Source organism: Panthera tigris, chromosome A2 (assembly GCF_018350195.1).
Source record: "Panthera tigris isolate Pti1 chromosome A2, P.tigris_Pti1_mat1.1, whole genome shotgun sequence".
Taxonomy (NCBI): domain Eukaryota; kingdom Metazoa; phylum Chordata; class Mammalia; order Carnivora; family Felidae; genus Panthera; species Panthera tigris.
In genome coordinates, this window is record NC_056661.1 from 94,698,409 (window position 1) to 94,721,423 (window position 23,015).

Below are 23,015 nucleotides of genomic sequence, written 5' to 3' on the forward strand. Positions count from 1 at the left end.
TGTCAGTGTGGCAAACACAAAGTATGCCAACCATACTTTGGCATGATACAACTGTTGAGCAGTGTTCAAAGCTCATTCAAGGTAGGGAATCATGAATCTAACTGGTGCAAGAAGAAAATGACTAATAGCCTCCCTCCAAGGTTGGGGTTTTACCATGTAAGTAAAATGAAAAGGAAACGTATGGTATTGGCTAAAGTGTAAGTGAAATGGTGGACCATGGTGCCAGACTGGAAAAAGAAGGAAAGTAAAGAGGCTATAATAGATCAGGAGAAAGTAAATGGGACAATGGACTAGAAGATCTAATGAGGTCAAAGAATGGTTACAATGGAAGGAGCTGTACAGGCAAGCTGGGAAAAGAAGTTATGGTCTCAGAATAAAGTGTCTAAATTTATACTGTGGAAATGAAACCATTCAGAGTGACAACCATTCAAAGTGGGCCTGTGGAATAAATGGTTGAATCAGCACAGGAAAGCTTGTTAGAAGGGCAAAGATCTGAGTGGCCATGGCATCACCTAAGTAGACAAAACTGAAGTCACAGAAGAGATTTAAAGCAGGTTAGAAAATCCCACAGATGACTAGTTAAGAAAAATAAGGGTCAATCAGTATCAGTTTTAACTATGATCAGTAAGTACAAAATTTAGGCTAGTGGTTTTTAGGCCATAGCTGCCAGAACTACAGGTTCCCTCAGGTGATGTTTCAGAGATCACCCAGGACATGGAAGAGATTAAGAGGATCTCCAAGACCCTTCCAGCTCTAATTTAATGTTTCCTATACTGAGGAGAAGCACTAATTTAATGTTTCCTATACTGAGGAGAAGCACAAGATCACAAATTTTTTTTAATGTTCTGCCATATAAAAGAAAGTTTGAAAAGCACTAATTTCTTTTCCTGTAATTATTTGGAAGACTTACCTTCTCATATGCATTTTCTAGGAATTCAATTGGACTTTTCCCAAATGCTATGGCATGTCCAAGGAATGGAATTGGAGAGAAAATGTATGGTGGACTTTTCTGCAAGAGAAAACAAAATGTGGACTCACATTTCATTCTAAAGGAGAAATCCAGTTTAGGTTCATGACCAAACAAATGAAATAAAAAATAAAGCATCAATAGTAACTTAAGAACAGCTAAACTGCAAATATCTTAGGAGTGGTCATAGTAAACAGAAACTCAGAACATGATGTAAGATAAATAACTAGACAAACACAAAGGTGTTGCAACTGCACATGCTGAACACTGTCCAGAATATTTATTTGTGGCTCTAGGCAACTTTGTTAGCCAACAGCAGTGGGGAGAAAAAAAAAAAAAAAAAAAACAGGAAAATCAAACAGCATCTTCACCACTACCACTCACAATTTTAGTCCCAGATTCTTGTCTAAAGAAGATATAGAAAAAGACAAACAGTAACTTGTACAGAAAGTGAAATGTTTAAGAAGCTACATATATCAGTAAACAAAACACATCTCATCCATTGATTTTAAAGAGAGGGTAGATCAGTCCTAGCAGGTGCTTTAGCACTCACTATAAAAGGCACTTTCATAAAACTTTTAGTTCGTACATTCCACTGTACAAAAGCAGTGGAATGTAAAACTGTAAAACTGTAAAAGGCAGTTTTAAAAGCTACTTGGTGTTGGCTGGTTAAGGATGCATTCATCAAATATATTCGGTAAGTATGAAGCTAATGGTCAATAAAGGCACTAAATTAAAGACACTGATACTTCATTGGCAGAAGAAGTGACAATCCAGTCACTCTTACCCTACCAAACACTCCCCCTTCAGACTGACATTAAGTCGCCATTAGGGGCAATATCACAGGCCGCAGGACATTGAACCCCACAAGGGCGCAGTCATCAAGACGACCGCCACAGGGACCGAAGCTGCCAGGGGCATCCCATCCCCAGTAGGGACTCCGCCAAAGTCTGTAACACTACTATGATCCTGGAGGTCCTGGCCAGCCGGAACCCCAGCACCAAGGCTAGCAAGGTCAAGGCAGTCTCGACCACCAGCAGCAGAGTTACGGCCACCTCCCAGCCCCCAGTGCGCCCGCTTCCACCGCCCAGCCAAGCATGGCCGTGGTCACCACTCCTGCTAGCCCTTTGGCCGCCTCTGTCGTCGCCTGGCTCGCCCTTCGGCCACAGCGGTCGCTGCGTCCCCCGCCCGGGTCCCCGGGGTGCACTTACCGCCCCGGGCGGCATGGGGGCCAGGTGGCCGACTGCAAGGCGGAACAGGTAGACTAGGCCAAGCGTGAAGGCGCAGGCGATTAGCAGCATGGATAGGAGGTTGCCGCCGGTCACCCTCTCCATCGCCTGCCCCAACACCGACCCGCCCGCCTGCAGTAATCCCAGCAGCAGCATCCTGGCCGCCACAGCATCCACTACAGTTCGCTGGAGACGCTGGAGGCCGAGGTCGCGGCCGCTCCTCCGAATCCACAGAGCGAGAGAAGCCGGCAGATGGGCGTCCGGACACGGCCCCGGCCCCCAGCTCTCCCACTAAACCGAGTCCCACCCCAACCCGTGGCTCCCACGCGCACCACCCTTGGCGTCACAGAACGAGGCGGGACCCGATGCTGGCCACGCCTCTCAAATAAGTCGGACTACCACCGCGGTCTCCTTACGCCAGGAAAAAGGACCTGAAAAAGCAAGTTGCACTTATGGTATGGGTGGTACAGAGAAAGAAAAGAACTTGAGTTTAGGAGGCGATTACCTCTGGGAACCTCAGACAACCTGAGCCTGCGTGCCGTGGGTGCGGGGCGCCACGATTCGGTGCGGGGAGGGGGCGGGCGGAGGGATCTCAGAGCGAGGTTTGCGACTAGACAGCGGAGACCGCAGGGCTCTCGATGATTGCACCGCGCGCTCGTGAGGTGATCTCAGCATACATCACGTCAGCTGGGCGAGTGGCCTGGGCACCGCCCCTCGCCCGGGCTCGCGGGTCTGCTGCACCTGATCCTGCTTAGGGGCGGGGTGCGGAGGCCTCTGAGAGACCGCCCACGGAGTCAGGAAAAGGGGAATTTTGAAAGACTGCTTCTGCATACTGAAGGGTGGGACGATGAGGTCAGTCCCACCCCACCCCAGTTAAAACCAGTCTGACAGGTATTAATATACGGCATAAAGGTAACAAATCTTGGTGGTTGTCTGGATTATCCAGAAACAGGTTTCCGAAATAAATCTGTGTTATAGGCCGTCGCGACCTGTCTGAGGCAACATTCCCCAAGAACTCCACTTTTGCCTGTTGAACCGCCAGGGATTTAAAGCGGGAGTTCAGTCCTACAGCTACCGTCGTACTGCTCCACCCACTCCTGTGGTTTCAAATAAACATATATATAATGACTACCAAATTTAATTTTTTTCTATTATTCTCACGAGCTCCTGACCGTATTTAGGTATTTATTCAGTCAACATTAAGAGCTAGACACTGGGGGATACAGCAGCGAATGAGAAAACTGCAGGGCTTTCAGGGAAGGAGCAGAAATAGCTAATTGCCTGGTCAACACCTCTAGAGACCTCACATTCATCTCATTGTCAATAAATCCAAAACTGAATTTATTATCTCCTCCCACCCGGCTGTCAACCTGCTCCTCCTGTAATGCATATGTAGGAACGGCATTGCTATCTACCCCATTGCCCTCCTCCTTCATTCTTCATAGTTAATCAGTCGCTACATCCTATAATTCCACCACCTTGAAAGTTTCTCCACTCACCTTAGGTCTCCACTCCACTGACCTTAGGTCAGGCCTCATCATTGCTTGTCTCCATTGCAAAAGTACTCTGTGAGGTCTCTGCTTCCATGCTGGTCTTTAATGAGTCATCCCCCACTGTTGCCATTTCTTGTATCTCTAAAGCTATGTTGTAATCATCTCTATAGGTTTCCTCTGTTAAAAGATAAACTTGAGAATAGGGATCATGCCTTAATTGTTTTTATATTCTGAGTTTATCCTAATACCTACCATAGCAGTTCTCAAACTGTGGTCCATGGCCCTCTGGGTATCCCCAAGACATGTTCAGAGTACCTGCAGAGTCAAAGCTCCTTATAATAATACTGTTATTTGCATTTTAACTGCTGGAATTTGCACTGATAGTAAAATCAATACTAAATAAAGCTTCTCCGGCCTTAGCACAAATCAAAGCAGGGGCACCAGACTGAGTCATTCATTATTCCTCACTGCCATGCACTTGCAATTAAAAAAAAAAAATTATCTATTTCACTTAAGAATGTCCTTGATGAAATAGTGAACGTTAATTTTATTAAAGTTCAACCACTGAGGACATGTATTTAGCTACTTCTTTCATGGAATAACATTTTTGCTTGAAAGAATGACTGCCGAGTGCCAGTCATTCAGATTTGGGTATTTGACAGACATTTTCTTGAAAATTAAATCAGCCTGTTTGTGCTTTTAAAGAAATTCATTGGCAATATTTGTTGTCAATGATAAAATATTAAATGTTTCAAATAAAAATTAAGAATTTTAGAAAACAATCTACTATTATCAACTTGACAACTTACTAATTCTTGAGACTTTTCTGCAGAGGAAAATTTAGTAACAAATGGATTTTGTATACGATGTGTCAACATTAGAATCTTTGCATAATTCATTAAACCAGTATTTTCAGATGCCCAGTGCATGATGTTACAAAATCATGCCTGGGTAAAACATTCATTCAAACTACAAGACGAACCAATAGATTTTCATGTAATATAAAAAGTTCATTGATATACTTTCAGATTCTAGACTGCAACTTTTAAGATACTACAACTTATAAAGAAAAATATAATTATCTGGAAAAGTTATTAAAATATTCCTGCCTTTTCCAACTACACATCTGTGTGAAGCCAGGTTTTCTTAATATACTTCAACCCAAACATTGCACAACAGATTGAATACAGGAGCGCACATGAGAATTCAAGTATCTTCCATTAAGCCTGGCATTAAAGAGATTTGCAAAAATCTGAAATAGTACCATGTTTCTATTTTTTTATTTGAAAACATAACTGTGTTCATTAAAATACACATGTTTATGTTAACGTGGGTTGTTATTTTTAATAAATTGGTATTTTTATTTCTTCCCTTTAATTTGCATTACTGTCAATACATATAGATGTAACCCACATTTTTTTAAAAAGTTCTTTAGGGCTCTTAATAATTTATAAGATTGTGAAAGAGCTCTGAGACCAAAAATAATGAAAACTGCTGACCTAAAATTGAGTTGTGGGGCTTCTATTTTTTTTTTTTTTTTTAAGTTTATTTTTGAAAGAGAGACAGAGTGCCAGCAGGGGAGGGGCAGCGAGAGAGGGAGACACAGAATCGGAAGCAGGCTCCAGGCTCTGAGCTGTCAGCACTAACCGTAAGATCTCACTAACCATGAGATCATGACCTGAGCAAAAATTGGACACTTAACTGACTGAGCCACCCAGGCGCTCCCGGGTTGTCAATTTTTGTTCTCTCTGGAACCACATCCTATGCCACCAGTATGATCTTCCTGTGAAATAGTTTTAAAGCAAGACCTTTTACTCATCAAAACTTCAAGGTAGTTCTCATTATTATATAACCATAGTTTTTGTTATTTTAATGTGAGTTTTCCAAAGTGATATTTCAGAAGTACGTCATAAATTGAAAAGGGAGATTGTTGGGAGAGGGCCCAAGATGGCAGAACAGCATGGAAGTTTTTTGGGGGTCTCTCGTCCCTGAAATGTAGCCAAATCAACACTAAACCACATGCACACCTACAAAACTGATTTCAGGATTAACACAACAATCTCTACAATCTGAACCTCAAAACTCAGCAGGTACACAGAGTGAAGAGGTGAACTGGGGGAGAGAGAAGCCACAGAGGGCAGGGAGCTGTTTTTTGCTTGCAGAGAGAGGCCGGAGATGGGGGAGAGTACCAGAAAAGCACCTCTTGCAAAAAAACAGCTGGAAAGAAAGTGGAAAAGTGGAAACATCTCCAGGGACTGAACAAAAAAAGGAGAAAGGAGAGGGTTTAAATTCCATTAAGACTCTATAAACAGGGGAGCACAGAGTCTGAAACTCAGCAGCTCCATACCTGGGGATGCTCTGGTGGGAAGGGTGAATCCTCAGGAGCAGAGAGCGAGGTCCAAAGAGTGAAGAGTCCAAGGGCCACATGGGAAGAGGTCGTTCCCCTGCTGGGAGGACATTTGGTAGAGGCTGTGTGCTCCCCGCCCCTGGGGCAAAGACCCCAGTGGACCCAGGAGAACAGCCACATTCACTGGTGCTGGAACAAGCACTATAAGGGTGATGCCAGGCTCCAGGTGTGTGTTGTGATTTTTCATAAACTCTGAAACGCTGCTGCTACAAGATCGCGCGAACTTTTTCTGGGGCAGGCTGGCACCCAGCCACAGACTCTGAGCATCGGCAGCAGTGTGGTCTCCGAATGTTCCTGGGTGCAGCCAGCACCTGGCCATTGCTCAGCGAGGCCCTCCCCCTGAGGGTCTGAGCAGGTCAAAGCTGCAGTCCCTCAGAAGTGAGGGGTTGGGAAACACAGCCAAATTGTAGCAGGATTCTTGCAGAGAGAGTCATAACAGAGGCTTTTCTTTCCAGGAAGCAATTTTATTCCTGACAGCTTTGAATAACACTGGACCAGATGGACTTAACAGATATATTCAGAACATTTCATCCTAAAGCAGCAGAATACACGTTCTTCTGCAGTGCACATGGAACATTCTCCAGAATAGATCACATACTGGGACACAAATCAGCCCTCAACAAGTACAAAAAGATCAAGATCATACCGTGCATATTTTCAGACCACAACGCCATGAAACTCGAAGTCAACCACCAGAAAAAATCTGGAAAGATAACAAATACTTGGAGACTAAAGAACATCCTACTAAAGAACGAATGGGCTAACCAAGAAGTGAAAGAGGAAATTAAAAAGTACATGGAAGCCAATGATAATGATAACACTGCAGCACAAAACCTCTGGGATGAGCAAAGGCGGTCATAAGAGGGAAGTATATAGCAATCCAGGCCTTCCTAAAGAGGGAAGAAAGGTCTCAGATACACAACCTAACCTTACACCTCAAAGAGCTGGAAAAAGAACAGCAAAATAAAACCCAAAACCAGCAGAAGACAGGAAATAATAAAGATTAGGACAGAAATCCATGCTATCAAACCCCAAAACAGTAGAACAGATCAATGAAACCAGAAACTGGTTCTTTGACAGAATTAACAAAATTGATAAACCTCTAGCCAGTTTGATCAAAAAGAAAAAAAAAGGACCCAAATAAATAAAATCAAGAATGAAAGAAGAGAGATCACATCCAACACTGCAGAAATACAAACAATAATAAGAGAATAATATGAGCAACTATACACCAATAAAATGGGCAACTTGGAAGAAATGGACAAATTCCTAGAAACATAAACTACCAAAACTGAAACAAGAAGAAATAGAAAATTTGAACACACCCATAACCAGTAAAGAAATCGAATTAGTAATCACAAATCTCCCCCCAAAAAAAAGAGTCCAGGGCCAGATGGCTTTACAAGGGAATTCTATCAAACATTTAAAGAAGAGTTAACACCTATTCTCTTGAAGCTGTTCCCAAAAATAGAAATGGAAAGAAAACTTCCAAACTCTTTCTATGAAGCCAGCATTACCTTCATTCCAAAACCAGAGACCCCACTAAAAAGGAGAACTACAGACCAATTTCCCTGATGAACATTGATGCAAAAATCCTCAACAAGATACTACCCAACCAGATCCAACAATATATTAAAAGAATTATTCACCACGACCAAGTGGGATTTATTCCTGAGATGCAGGACTGGTTCAATATCCACAAAACAATCAATAAATACATTACATCAATAAAATAAAAGACAAGAACCACATGATCCTCTCAATAGATGCAGGAAAGCATTTGACAGAATACAGCATCCTATCTTGATAAAAGCCCTCAAGAAAGTAGGGCGAGAAGGATGATACCTCAAGATCATAAAAGCCATATATGAAAGACCCACTGCTAATATCATCCTCAATGGAGAAAAACTGAGAGGTTTCCCACTAAGGGCAGGAACAAGACAGGGATGTCCACTCTCACCACTGTTATTCAACATAGTATTGGAAGTCTTAGCCTCAGCAATCAGACAACACAAAAGAATAAAAGCGTCCAAATCAGCCAGGAGGAAGTCAAACTTTCACTCCTTGCAGGTGACATGACACTCTATATGGAAAACCCAAAAGACTGCTACAACCAAAACACCAAAAACTGCTACAACTGATCCATGAATTCAGCAAATTTGCATGATATAAAATTAATGCACTGATATCAGATGCATCCCTATACACCAATAATGAAGCAACATAAAGAGAAACCAAGGAATTGATACCATTTACAGTTGCACCAAAAACCATAAAATACCTAGGAATAAACATAACCAAAGAGGTGAAAAACCTATACACTGAAAATTATAGAAAGTTTATGAAAGAAATTGAAGAAGGCACAAAAAATGGAAAAATACTCCATACTCCTGGATTGGAAGAATAAACATTGCTAAAACATCGATACTACCCAAAGAAATCTACATATTCCATGCAATACCTATCAAAATAACACCAGCATTCTTCACAGAGCTAGAACAAACAAGCCTAAAATTTGTATGGAACCAGAAAAGACCCCAAGTAGCCAAAGCAATCTTGAAAAAGAAAACCGAAGCTGGAAGCATCACACTCCTGAACTTCAAGACTTATTACAAAGCTGTAATCATCAAGACAGTATGGTACTGGCACACAAACAGACACTCAGATCAATGGAACAGAATAAAGAACCTAGAAATGGACCCACAAGCATATGGCCAACTAATCTCTAACAAAGCAGGAAAGAATATCCAGTGGAATAAAGACAGCAAACGGTGCTGGGAAAACTGGACAGCGACATGCAGAAAAATGACCTGGACCACTTTCTTACACCATACACAAAAATAAACTTAAGATAGATGAAAGGAAGTCATCAAAATCATAGAGGAGAAAGCAGACAAAAACTCTTTGAATTTGGCCACAGCAACTTCTTACTCAACACGTCTGCGGAGGCGAGGAAAACGAAAGCAAAAATGAACAATTGGGACCTCATCAAAATAAAAAGCTTCTGCACAGCAAAGGAAACAATCAGCAAAACTAAAAGGCAACTGACAGAATGGGAGAAGATATTTGCAAATGACAGATCAGATAAAGGGTTAGTATCCAAAATCTATAAAGAACTTATCAAACTCAACACCCAAAAAACAAATAATCCAGAGAAGAGATGGGCAAAAGACATGAATAGACACTTCTCCAAAGAAGACATCCAGATGGCCAACCGACACATGAAAAATTGCTCAACATCACTCCTCATCAGAATTGAGAGGAGGAAATACAAATCAAAACCACAATGAGATACCAGCTCAACCTGTCAGAATGGCTAATCTTAACAACTCAGGCAACAACAGGTGTTGGCGAGGATGCAGAGAAAGAGGCTCTCTTTTGCACAGCTGGTGGGAATGCAAACTGGTGCAGCCACTCTGGAAAACAGTATGGAGGTTCCTCAAAAAATTAAAAATAGAACTACCCTACAACCCAGCAATTGCACTACTAGGTATTTATCCAAGAGATACAGGTGTGCTGTTTCGAAGGGGCACATGTACCCCAATGTTTATAGTAGTGATATCGACATAGCCAAACTATGGAAAGAGCCCAAATGTCCATCGATGGATGAATGGATAAAGAAGATGTGGTATATATATACAATGGAGTATTACTCAGCAGTCAAAAAGAATGAAATCTTGCAATTTGCAACTACATGGATGGAACTGGAGGGTATTATGCTAAGTGAAATTAGTGAGAGAAAGACAAATATCATATGACTTCACTCATATGAGGACTTTTAAGACACAGAACAGATGTACACAAGGGAAGGGAAACAAACATAATATAAAAACAGGGAGGGGGACAAAACATAAGAGACTCTTATTTATTCTTGAGGGGGAGAGAGCCAGAGTGAGTGGGGGAAGGGCAGAGAAAGAGGGAGTCACAGAATCCAAAACAGGTTCCAGGCTCTGAGCTGTCAGCACAGAGCCTGATGCGGGGCTCAAACTCACAAGCTGAGATCATGACCTGAGCTGAAGTCAGAAGCTTACCCGACAGAGCCATCCAGGCACCCCAAGAGACTCTTAAATATAGAGAACAGAGGGTTACTGGAGGGGTTGTGGGAGGGGGGATGAGCTAAGTGGATAAGGGGCATTAAGGAATCTACTCCTGAAATCATTGTTGCACTATATGCTAACCCACTTGGATGTAAATTAAAAAAAATATTTTTAATTAAAAAAGGGGTACCTGGGGGCGCCTGGGTGGCGCAGTCGGTTAAGCGTCCGACTTCAGCCAGGTCACGATCTCGCGGTCCGTGAGTTCGAGCCCCGAGTCAGGCTCTGGGCTGATGGCTCGGAGCCTGGAGCCTGTTTCAGATTCTGTGTCTCCCTCTTTCTCTGCCCCTCCCCCGTTCATGCTCTGTCTCTCTCTGTCCCAAAAATAAATAAAAAACGTTGAAAAAAAATTAAAAAAATAAATAAATAAATAAATAAATAAATAAATAAATAAAATAAATAAAATAAAATAAAAAAGGGGTACCTGGTAGACTCAGTTGGTTAAGTGTCTGACTCTTGGTTTTGGCTCAGGTCATGATCTCGTGGTTTTGTGAGTTCAAGCCCTGCATCAGGCTGAGCTGGCAGCCCAGAGCCTGCTTGGGATTCTCTCTCTCCCTCTCTGCCCCTTCCCCACTCACGCTGCCTCTGTGTCTCTCAAAATAAATAAATAAATAAACTTAAAAACTTTAAAAAAAAATTTTTTTTAAAATGACCTAAACTGATTATCATACATTTATAAGCTTTATTTATCCCATGTAGTGTGGAGACTCATATTTTTCACTACAGAAATATGGTTTGATAATGGTACCTTGGTATCCCAGGTTCTGCCGAAGGTGTTAAATGTGCAGAATCTGTATGTCTTTCATTTTTAAGATGTGAAAAACTCAGATGGCAAAAGTAATCTATTTTGAGGGTCTCAGATACAGATCATGGACTTGTAATTCCTTCTCTATGTGATTTGACAAAAAATTTCTCAGTTTATTTCCTAGTTTCAAGAAGAACCCTTCCTGTACACACAGGAATATTGTCTCAGATTCCAACTCCTCTCCCCAGGACCATATTACCAGAATGCATCACACCAGGCCTAATATCGTCTTAAGAAATACATAAATATAATAAAAGAAGTGGCTATTTTCTAAAGCACATAATTCAAAATATGAGGGTTTTGTTTTTTTTTTTTTTTGGCTTAGACAACAGAATTTAATATTCTCACAGTTCTGGAGGTTGGAATTCCCAGATCAAGGTGCTAGCTGATTCAGTTCCTGACAAGAGCTCTTTCCCTGGCTTATAAACAGTCATCTTCTCGCTGTGTCCTCACATGGTGGAGAGAACTCTGATGTCTCTTCCTCTTCTTATATGGATGACACCACAGAAAACAAACAAAAAACAACAAACAAACAAACAAAAAGGATGACATCAGCCTTGGATTAGGGCCCCTCCATTATGACCTATTTTAACCTTTGTCAGTTCCTTACAGGCCCTATATTTGCATATAGTCACATAGGAGTTAAGGGCTTCAACATATGAATTTTGTCTTCATTACTGTACCTTTCTTATAAGTTTGAAATTGGGAAATATGAGTTTTCCAGCTTGGTTATTAATTTTTAGTACTGTTTTGGTTTTTCTGTGTCCCTCAAATTTTTATATGAATTTTAGGATCAGCTTATCAATTTCTTTAAAAAAAGCCAGCTATCCTTTGATAGGGATTACATTGAATCTGTGGATCAGTTTGGGGAGTATTACCATCCTAACAACATGAAGTCTTATAATCCATGAACAGCGATGTCTTTCCATTATTTAAGTCTTCTTTAATTTCTTTGAATGATGTAAAGTGTTCTGTTCATCAGCCTTCCACTTCTCTTGTTAAATGCATTTTTAAGTATTTTATTTGTATGACATTATACATGGATACATGGTGTTATACATGGGATAATTTTTCTCTTTTTTTTCTTGTTCTTTTTCTTTCTTTCTTTCTTTTTTTTTTTTTTTTTTTTGAGTGGGGTGGGGAGAGAGAGAGAGCGAGAGCCCATGCATGCCAGTAGGGTAGGGGCAGAGGGAAGGAGAGAAAATCTTAAAGCAAGCTGCATGCCCAGCACAGAGCTGACACAAGGCTCAATCTCAGGACCAACCATGAGATCATGACCTGAGCCAAAATCAAGAGTCAGACACAACTGAGACACCCAGGCACCCCATATAGGATAATTTTCTTAATTGCATTTTAGATTGTTTCATTATAACTGTATAGAATTACAGTTGCTTTTTGTAAATTGATCTTGTATCCTGCTACCTTACTGAACTCATTTACTAGTTCTAATAGGTTTTCAGTAGTTCATTGGGATTTTCTATATATGAGATTATGTCATCTGAGTATATAATTTTATTTTTTCCTTTCCAGTATGATTTCTTTCGTTTTTTTTTTGTTTTTTTTTTTGTTTGTTTGTTTGTTTTTTTGCCTAATTGTCATGGCTTGAAACTCCAGCACAATGTTGAATAGAAGTGGTAAGAACAGACACCCCTGATGATGCTGGCTGTGAGTTTTTTGGTAGATACTCTTTATCAGAATGAGTCAATTCCCTTCTATTATTAGTTTGTTGAGTGTTTTTATCTTGCAGGGGTATTGCATTTTTTTCAAATGCCTTTTCTATGTCTACTGAGCTGATCATGTGGTTTTTGTCCTTATTAATATATCATATTGCATTGATTTTCATTTGTTGAACCAACCTGGTCATGGTATATAATTATTTTTGTATGTTGCTGGATTTGATTTGCTTGTATTTTGATGAGGATCTTTGCATCTGTATTCATAAGGAATATTGACTGCCCTTTTCTTAGGATGTCTTTGCTTGGTTTTGGTATCAGGATAATACTGGCCTCATAGAGGCCATTTGGATCTAATAATTTAATTTGCTGGTTTTTGTTTTGATTATTGTAGGCTTTGTGTGCTGAGGATCAGCCTAAGGTTTAAACTTAATGTCTTTTCTGAGTCTTTCCCTGGGGGTTGCTCACTTTCTGATTTTCCTTGTATATGCAATTGTTTTTGAATGTCCTGGTCTTTAATGTCTGGCTCCCAAAAGAGGAAAAAGAAAAATGAAGGGAGAAGGGAAGGGCACTAGCCCTTTCAATCCCAGAGAAGTCACTTCAGCCGGAGGGGGAGGGTCTTGCAACATCTAGGAGAGGTACAATAATGGTCACCTATTTATTGACTACACCTCTCTATTTAGAAGCAGCAGTCAGCCAGAAGAGCTCAGATATCTAATATTTGGAGGACAGGGTCCTTTTTTTGCCCATTCTGGCTCCTGCAGGTTGTGTGCAGGCTGCTCCTGGAACATGTGCACAACTGCCTGTGAGGGGATTGGGATGGGGAATGGTAAATACACAGGCTATTTGATTTTATTTTAATTCCAATATAATTAACATACAATATTATATTAGCTTAAGGTATACAATATAGTTATTCAACAATTCTATAAATTAGTCACTGTTCATCAAGATAAGTGTACTTTTATTCCCCTTCATCTATTTCACCCATATATATATATATATATATATATATATATATATGGTATCCATATCCTTGCCAATGCTGATTGTTTCTTGTGTTTTTTATATTTTAGCCATCCTGACAGGTCTGAAGTGATATCACATTGTGGTTTTGATTTGCATTTCCCTAATGATTAGCAATGTTGAGCATTGTTTCATGTGTTTGTTGGCCATGTGTATTCATGTTTTCTGCCCATTTTCTAATTGGATTGTTAGTTTTTTTGGTGTTGGGTTGCATCAGTTCTTTGTACATTTTGGATACTAATCTTTCATTGGATGTGTCATTTGCAAATATCTTCTCCCATTTAGTAGGTTGTCTTTTAGTTTTGTTGATATTTCATTGACTGTACAGAAACTTTCTATTTTGATGTAGTCCCATTAGTTTATTTTTGCTTTTATTTCCCTTGCCTCAGGAGACACATCTGGAAAAATATTGTACTGGCCAATGTCAGAGAAATTACTGCCTGTGCTCTCTTCTAGAATTTTTATGCTTTCAGATCTCACATTTAGGTCTTCAATCCATTTTTAGTTTATTTTTGTGTACAGTGTAAGAAAGTGGTCCAGTTTCATTCTTTTGCATCTAAATGTCCTGTTTTCCCAACACCACTTATTGAAGAGACATTCTTTTTCCCATTAGATATTTTTGCTTTCTTTGTCAAAGATTAATTGACCATATAATTGTGGGTTCATGTCTGGGTTCTCTATTCTGTTCCATTGATATGTGTGTCTATTTTTGTGCTACTAACATACTCTTTTGATTACTACAGCCTTGTAGTATATCTTGAAATCTGGGATTGTGATACCTCAAGTTTTTCTTTTTCAAGATTGCTTAGGTATTCAGGGTCTTTTGTAGTTCCATACAAATTTTTGGATTGTTTGTTCTAGTTCTGTGAAAAAGATATTTTGATAGGGATTACGTTAAATCTGTAGATTGCTCTGGATAGTATGGACATTTTAACAGTATTTCTTTTTCCAATCCATGAGCATAGAATATCTTTCCATTTGTTTGTGTGATCTTCAATTTCTTTCATCAGTGTTTCATAGTTTTCAGAGTACAGGTCTTTCACCTCCCTAAATTTATTCCTAGTTATTATTTTTGATGTAACTGTAAATGAGATTGTTTTCTTGATTTTTCTTTTTGCTGTTTCATTATTAGTGTATAGAAATGCAACGAATTTCTGTATATTTTGTATCCAGCAATTTTATTGAATTCATTTATCAGTTCTGATTGTTTTTGGGGGCAGTCTTTAGGCTTTTCTATATGTAATATCATATCATCTGCAGATAGTGAAAGTTTTACTTCTTCCTTACCAATTTGAAGGCCTTTTATTTCTTTTTCTTGTCTGATTGCTATGGCTAGGACTTCCAAACTATGTTGAATAGAAGTGGTGAGAGTGGACATCCTTGTCTTATTCCTGACCTTACAGGAAAATCTCTCAGTTTTTCACCACTGAGTGTGATGTTAGCTGTGGGTTTTTCATATATGCCTTTATTATGTTAAGTATGTTTTCTCTAAACCTACTTTATTAAGAGTTTTTATCATGAATAGGATGCTGCACTTTGTCAAATGCTCTTTCTGCATATATTGAAATCATCATATACTTTTTATTCTTTCTCTTATTGAGTGATGCCTCATATTGATTGATTTACAAATATTGAAACATCCTTGCATCCCAGGAATAAGTCCCAGTTGGTCACGGTGAATGATTTTTTAATGTGTTATTGGATTCAATTTGCTACTATTTTGTTGAAGATTTTTGCACTTATGTCCATCATAGATACTGGCTATAGTTCTGTTTTTTGTAGTGTCTTTATCTGGTTTTGGTATCAGGGTAATGCTGGCCTCAATACATAGGCAGTTTTAAAAGCTAACATATTATAAATTTGGTTTGTAACTCTATATTTTTCTATATATTTAAGACATTAATGCCTTTAAAAGAATTATTAATTTATGTTTGGGGCACACATTGTATAATTTTGTGACATAACAACCAAAGGGACAGAGCTGTAAAGAAGCAGAGTTTTGTATGTTATTGAAGTTAAGGTTGCATAAATTCAAATTAGTGTTACAACTTCGGCATGTTAAATGTAATCCCCATGGTAACCACAGAGAAAAAATAGCTATGAAATACACATGAAAGTAAATAAGAAGGGAATTTAAAGAGTTCACTGCAAAAAAAAAAAAAAAAAAAAAAAAAAAAAAATCAGCCAAGCACAAAAGAAGACTGCAAGGCAGGTAATGAAGGTCAAAAATGTCATATGGCATATAGAAAACATACAGCACAAGGACAGACGTTAAATCCTCCATCAGTAATTACTTTAACTATAAATGAATAAGAGAGTCACAAAAACACAAAAACATATGATTCCACTTATATGAAGTACTTAGTGTAGTCAGAATCCTAGAGACAGAAAGAATGGTGGTCGTCAGGACTGGAGGGAAGGAGAAATGGGGAGTTATCGTTTAATTAGAGTTTCAGTTTTGTAAGACAAAAGTCATGGAGATGATGGTAACGATAATTGCATAACATTATAAATATATTTAACAGCATACTTAAAAATAACTAAGATAGTAAATTTTGTTGTGTATTTTACTGCAATAAAAATTTTGAGGGGCGCCTGGGTGGCTCAGTCAGTTGATTGTCCGACTTCAGCTCAGGTCATGATCTCGCACTCCATGAGTTCAAGTCCCGTGTCGGGCCCTGTGCTGACAGCTCAGAGCCTGGAGCCTGTTTCGGATTCTGTGTCTCCCTCTCTCTCTGCCCCTCTCCTGCTCATGCTCTCTCTCAGTGTCAAAAATGAATAAATGTTAAAAAAATTTTTTTAAATAAATACAAAAAATTTTTGAAAAAAAAATGTTTAATGCAGCAATGGCTATGAAAGCCAAGTATTGGAAGCAACCTAAATGTCAACTGCCTAACATTTTTAGACCAAGACGATCCTTGAATAAGATGGGTTTGAACTGCGTGGGTCCACTTACATATAGATTTTTTTTGATAAATACAGTACTGAAAATGTATTTTCTATTCTTTATGATTTTCTTAATAACATTTTATTTTCTCCTAGTTTACTTTATTGTAAGAATACAATACATAGTACCTATAACATACAAAATATGTATTACTCAACTGTTTATGTTATCGGTAAGGCTCCTGCTCAACAGTAGGCTATTAGTAGTTAAGGTTTGGGGGAGTCAAAGTTATATAAAGGGACTCCTGGGTGGCTCAGTCATTCAAGTGTCCGACTTTGGCTCAGGTCATGATCTCACAGTTTGTGAGTTCGAGCCCCACATCGGGCTCTGTGCTGACAGCACGGAGCCTAGAGCCTGCTTCGTATTCTGTGTCTCCCTCTCTCTCTCTGCCTCTCCCCCGTTTGTGCTATGTCTCTCTGTCTCTCTCTCCCAAAAATATAAGCATTAAAAATATTTTTTAATTAAAAAAAGTTATATACAGATTTACAACTGCCTGGAGGGTCAGTGCTCCAACCTCACATTGTTCAAGGGTCAACTGTACTTTATTACTATATTTCATAATGGAACATTAAACAACAGATGGAATGCTTACCAAAATATAATTATGAAGATCATATAGAAAAGTGGGGAAATATAAAATTTTAATATATATTAATAGTTGCTAATTACAAAAACATATGTGCTAGAAATTGTTTTTATTTTTTTGCATTTAATCCATTATATACACTAAATCTTCACCACAGCATGACACTTTAGGAATTTTTTTATCAGAAGAGAAAATCAAGAGGGGTGCCTGGGTGGCTTAGTCGGTTAAGCAGCCGACTTCGGCTCAGGTCATGGTCTCACAGTTTGTGATTTCAAGCCTGCGTCGGGCCCTATACTGACAGTTCAGAGCCTGAAGCCTGCGTTGGATTCTGTGTCTCCTTCTCTCTCTGCCCCTCCCCTGCTCATGATCGCTCTCTCTCTCTCTCCTTCAAAAGCAAATAAACATTAAAAATTTTTTTTAAAAAAAAGAGAAAATCAAGGGACAGATTAAATGACTTTCACAAGACCAAGGAGTTAATTAGGGATGCAAAATAGTTTGGTTCCAAAGTGCAGTATTTTACTGTACTGCTATTATGTAAAACAAACTATATGCATATGTTATAAACTCGAAGGTAAAAGATAACATGCAAACATTAAATTGGCTATGTTAAGAGAATAGGATCATGTGACTTAATTTTTACTCTTTAAAAAAAATTTCTTTTAATGTTTTTATTTATTTTTGAGAGAGCAAGAGAGAGACAGAGGATGAGTGGGGGAGGGGCAGAAAGAGGGAGACAGAATCTGAAGAAGGCTCCAGGTTCTGACCTGTCAACACAGAGCCCAATGCAGGGCTCGAACTCCAAGATCTTGACCTGAGCTGAAGTCAGATGCTTAACTGACTGAGTCACCCAGGTGTCCCCATTTTTACCCTTTTTGTAACATGTACTCATTGAGAAAAAAGTGGAAAATACAAATGAGCAAAAAGAAAATTAAAGTTAACTGTCATCTCAGTCCCCCTAGATTTAATCACTGTTACGTTGTTTCCTATTTAAAAACTTCTTTTACTGTTATTTCACCATGTTTTCTAATTAGAATAATAAAATAGATGCATACTACGCATGATAATAAGCCAAGGTAAACAGTGGAAAATTCAGTTATAGTTTCCTCAAGGAGCATAATAGACAGTCATAAAGATTAACAGGGCTTACAATGTTTAAATGTTAAACAGAACTCTATTAATAGCTGGTATTTATTAATCATCTATATGTGAAGCACTTTTCTTTTTTTTACTTTTATTTAATGCTTATTCATTTTTGAAAGAGAGAGAGACAGAGCACAAGCAGGGGTGGGGCGGACAGAGAGGGGGACACAGAATATGAGGCAGGCTCCAGGCTCTGAGCTGTAAGCACAAAGCCTGACACTGGTCTTGAACTCATGAACCGCGAGATCATGACCTGAGCCGAAGTTGGACACTCAACCGACTGAGCACCCCAACAACAGGCACCCCACTGAAGCACGTTTCTTTTGATGACTCTGGAGAAAGTTTCAGCCGCCTCTCAGTTTTTCTAATCCCTCCTTTAATTCTGCCAATAAGGAGGAATGCTAATATAAATGAAAAGGAAGGTAAGGGTATTTACTGAATCATAGAACCCTTACAAATTTCTCTTCCAAGACTTTGGCACAAGGACAGTCCTGCATCTGCTCTTGCTTAGGCTACTCCTATGGTTAGGGTAGGTTAACTGCTACAACAAAACACCCCAAAACCTCAGACTCTCAGTAAGTTTCTCACTTATGTAACAGTACAAAATAGCCATGCCTAGTTGAGGAGCTGTGTTACAAAACAGGACTTCCAGTTAGGGAATGGAATGTCTGTTTAGAAGTTGGGTCTGGAAACAGCTTAATCATTTCTGCCTGTTTCATTAGTGAGAATTCAATCACAGTAGACCCACATAACCACAGGGGATGTTTAGAAATGTAGTCTCGTAGCATGCCAAGAAGGAAAAGAAAATGGGGTTTGTTGTAGAGGTAAGTGGTAACAGTAACCACATATGTCTTAGGCTGGCCTGGGAGGAGTGGATGGATTATGCTATGTTCTAGGTTTAGGATGAACAATTTCCTTTTGCTGGTATTCTTTAAATTTGTCTTTCTTCATCATCAGAATTGTGAAAATAAGGTTAGGGATAAAAGAAACTACTCACTTGTTTTGTTTATAATCTACTAAAATATATCAGTCCAAGATGTAGGCTCAGTACAAACCAAGCTAATTGGATTCCTTTTCTAGAATATCTAGATACAAAGAAATAAATCAACTTTTTTTTAATGAGCTACCAAAAGGATGTCTCTGTGACATTCTTTGTCACAGAGAAGAGCCTGAGAAAATGAGGCTAAAACATAGACTCTGAGTCAAATAAAAAGCAAAGAATCCTGATACTGCTCAGTTTCTCATGTAGTCGTGAAATAAAAATAGAAGGCGCTCCTTCTCATTCTTTAGGGAAAAAAATATTTTAAAAAATATTAACTTTCTCTTTAAGAATGAAAGTTAGCTTCTTACCAGTAAAATTTGTTAGCTAGATAGAAAGCCAAAAGAAACACATTTTTGTTTAACAACTTACTTTTCACAAGATAAAAATTTTCTTTGTGAAAATAAAGTTACTAGTTTACTTTTCTGTTACACAAATGAAGACTTTAAAGATTTTATTGCTTCAAATGTTTGTGAAAAATTATTTACCTAATTTAAAAAGTCACAAAATAATAATTCTGAAAATTAGATAGTTTTACATTGTATCTGTTTGTGTAAATTATGCAACAGTAAGCCTCAGCTTTTTTTTTTTAATGCATTGAACTCTAGAAACTACAGTTTTAACTATTTTGTTCTCTTCCTACTACAAGTAAAAATTTAATAAAATGATTTTAAACAGTTTTTGCCCCTAGAACCCAAACACAATGCAATGCGTTTTGTTTCATTAAACTTTTCTTCCTCACAGTTAACTCAAAGTTAGTTTCACCTAGGTCTTCTCTGGCTTCAGTTACATGAGCAAGGTTTTTGTTTTTGTGGTTTTGTTTTGTTGTTGTTGTTGTTGTTTTTAGGTTAAGTAGATAAGGTTTCTGTCCTTTGCAATGGAAAGAATTTTGACAAAACAGCACTTGCTTGATCTCATTCTCCATTCATAGGGCCTTCCTCAAGTCATCAGAGGGTGACTGGGACAAAGCAGGATTCTAGATGTTGAGTCTCAGACAAGCAGCATCACCCAATTTCAAAATGACTGGCAGCCTTTTTCTTTAATCCCCACAATAATCCTGCAAAATATTGTCACCCCATATAGTATTCTTAATGCCCTCCTCAAATCTCCTAAATATGTCCTATTCATGTTATAGATAATGTTGTCCTAATGTATGTACCTGTAACTTTCCAACTTAACAGCTTTCTCTTGGCTAGCCTGGGTAGGCCAGAAGTGCTGTGGAATCCCTAGAAGTAGCCCCTCAGCCATGATGAAAGAGAGTTAAGAAATAAGTACCATTCTGTACTCATACAACCATTCTGTTTTTCACTTTCAGTATTCAATAAGTTACATGAGATATTTAACACTTTGTTATAAAATAGGCTTTGTGTTAGATGATTTTGCCCAACTGTAGGCTAATGTAAGTATTCTGTGCACATTTAAGGTAGGCTAGGGTAAACTATGATGTTCAGTAGATTAGCTGTGTTAACTACTTTTAAATTAAATTTTTAATTTTAATTCCAGTATTGTTAACATAGTGTTATATTAGTTTCAGGTGTGAAGTATAGTGATTCAATAATTCTGTTCATTACTCAGTGCTCTTCATAATAAGTGTACTCTTTAATCCCCATCAGTTATTTTACTGATCCCTCACCCAACTCCCCTCTGGTAACCATCAGTCTGTTTCTTGGTGGGGATGGGGGGAGAAAAGAGTCTGTTTCTTGGTCTGTCTCTCTTTTCTCCTTTACTCATTTAGTTTCTTAAATTCCACATATGAGCAAAATTATAGGTATTTGCCTTTCTCTGATTTATTTAGCTTAGCATTATGCTCTCTATCTCCATCCATGTTGTTGCAAAGGATAAGATTTCATTCTTATTGGGGTGCCTGGGTGGCTCAGTCGGCTGAGCATCCAACTCTTGATGTCTCCTCAGGTCATAATCCCAGCGTCACGAGATCAAGGCCCACATTGGGCCCCACCCTGAGTGTGCAGCCTGCTTGAGATTCTCTCTCCCTCTTCCCATCTTCCCCACTCATGCTCTTTCTCTCTCTCTCCAAACAAAAAAAAAAAAAAAAAAAAAAAAAAAAAATTAAGATTTTATTCTTTTTTATGGCTGAATAATATTTTATTGTGTATAGATACCACACCTTCCCTATCCATTCAACAAAACTAAAAGGCAGCCTACTGAATGGGAGAAGATATTTGCAAATGACATATCCAATAAAAAGTTAGTTGAAAATGTATAAAGAACTGATACAACTCAACATCCAAGTAAACAAATAAACCAGTAAAAAAATAGGTGGGAGACATGAACAGACATTTCTTGAAGGAAGACATACACATGGCCAGCAGACACATAAAATGATGCTCAACATCACTAACCATTGGGGAAATGCACATCAAAACTACAATGAGATATCACCTTATAACTGTCAGAATGACTAAATTAGAAACACAAGAAACAAGAGTTGGTGAAGATGTGGAGAAAAAGGAACTCTCTTGCACTGTTGGTAGGAAGAAAACTGGTGTAGCCACTGTGGAAAACAGTATGGAGGTTCCTCAAAAAATTAAAAAATAGAACTACCCCTTGATCCAGTAATCACACTACTGGGCATTTACCCAAAAAATTCAACAACACTAATTCAAAGGGATGCATGCACTCTTACATTTATTGCAGCATTATATACAATAGCTAAATTTGGAAGCAGCCCAAATGTCCATCAATAAATGAATGGGTAAAGAAGATGTGGTATAAACTGCTTTTTGGATTTACGTTATTTTAAATTCATATTGGATTTATCGGGATGGGACCCTATTAAAAATTGAGGGAGATCTGTAGAGGATTACTGATCTTGGCTCTGGTTTATATTTAACAGAGCTCTCCCCTTCCTAATGGAGAAACAGTAGGAATGGTACATGAATTTCAGTTTTTAAGCTAGCATCTAAAACAAAATTGCCCTGCTTTCTAACTCCAATGAAAGTTACTAATGACCTTATTACCTATAAATCCTGGGTTGTATAAAAGCATTACATAAAAAAGAATTTAAAAAATTTTTTTCTAATGTTTATTTATGAGAGAGAAGAGAGAGAGACAGAGTGCAAGTGGGAGAGGGGCAGAGAGAGAGAGAGAGACATAGAATCTGAAGCAGGCTCCAGGCCTGACGGCAGGGCTCAAACCCACAAACCATGAGATCATGACCTGAGCTAAAGTCCGGCACTTATCTGTCTGAGCCAACCAGGTGCCCCTATAACAAAGAATTTTTAAGTGGAATTATTTCTTTTTAAAAATCATTACCAAGGCATGTGGGTGGCTCAGTCAGTTAAGCGTCCAACTCTTGATTTTGGCTCAGATCATGATCTCACAATTTGTGGGATTGAGCCCCATGCTGGGCTCTTACTGACAGCACAGAGCCTGCTTGAGATTCTCTCTCTCCCTGTCTCTTTGCCCCTCCCCCGCTCTTTCTCAAAATAAACAAAAATTTTTTTATTATTATCATAATTCCAGGGCAACATGACAAATACACAAACCAGTGTCTGTGATATTTTATTATCACAGTGATTAAAGTGAGAGCCATAAATTATCATTATCTCTTAGGAATGCATGAAAAGAGACATGACATGCAATTCTCTT

The 23,015-nt window shown here is 38.7% G+C and overlaps 1 protein-coding gene and 1 long non-coding RNA gene across 7 annotated transcripts in view; one reads left to right on the forward strand and one right to left on the reverse strand.

Annotated features, from left to right (window-relative positions):
- LOC102954144 (lanosterol 14-alpha demethylase) overlaps nucleotides 1-23,015 on the reverse strand; it is a 54,755-nt gene that overhangs the window by 17,590 nt on the left and 14,150 nt on the right. Inside the window, exons 2-6 of one of the 6 annotated variants that reach the window (XM_042966318.1) lie at nucleotides 11,344-11,481; nucleotides 3,942-4,004; nucleotides 3,696-3,866; nucleotides 2,702-2,970; nucleotides 911-1,009 (exon numbers count right to left, since the gene is read on the reverse strand). Coding sequence is in view for 5 of the 6 variants with exons in the window: in XM_042966292.1 (XP_042822226.1) it covers nucleotides 911-1,009; nucleotides 2,179-2,352 (273 nt within the window). In the remaining variant the exon portion in view is untranslated. Of the gene's footprint in view, nucleotides 1-910; nucleotides 1,010-2,178; nucleotides 2,522-2,701; nucleotides 2,971-3,695; nucleotides 3,882-3,941; nucleotides 4,005-11,343; nucleotides 11,482-23,015 lie in introns of those variants that run through there. The other 5 variants (XM_042966294.1, XM_007076720.3, XM_042966307.1 and 2 more) reach the window with 5 other exon arrangements.
- Nucleotides 2,969-3,332, forward strand: LOC122233535. Its single transcript, XR_006211127.1, has 2 exons — nucleotides 2,969-3,087; nucleotides 3,175-3,332. It is a non-coding gene; the product is annotated as an uncharacterized LOC122233535 (long non-coding RNA).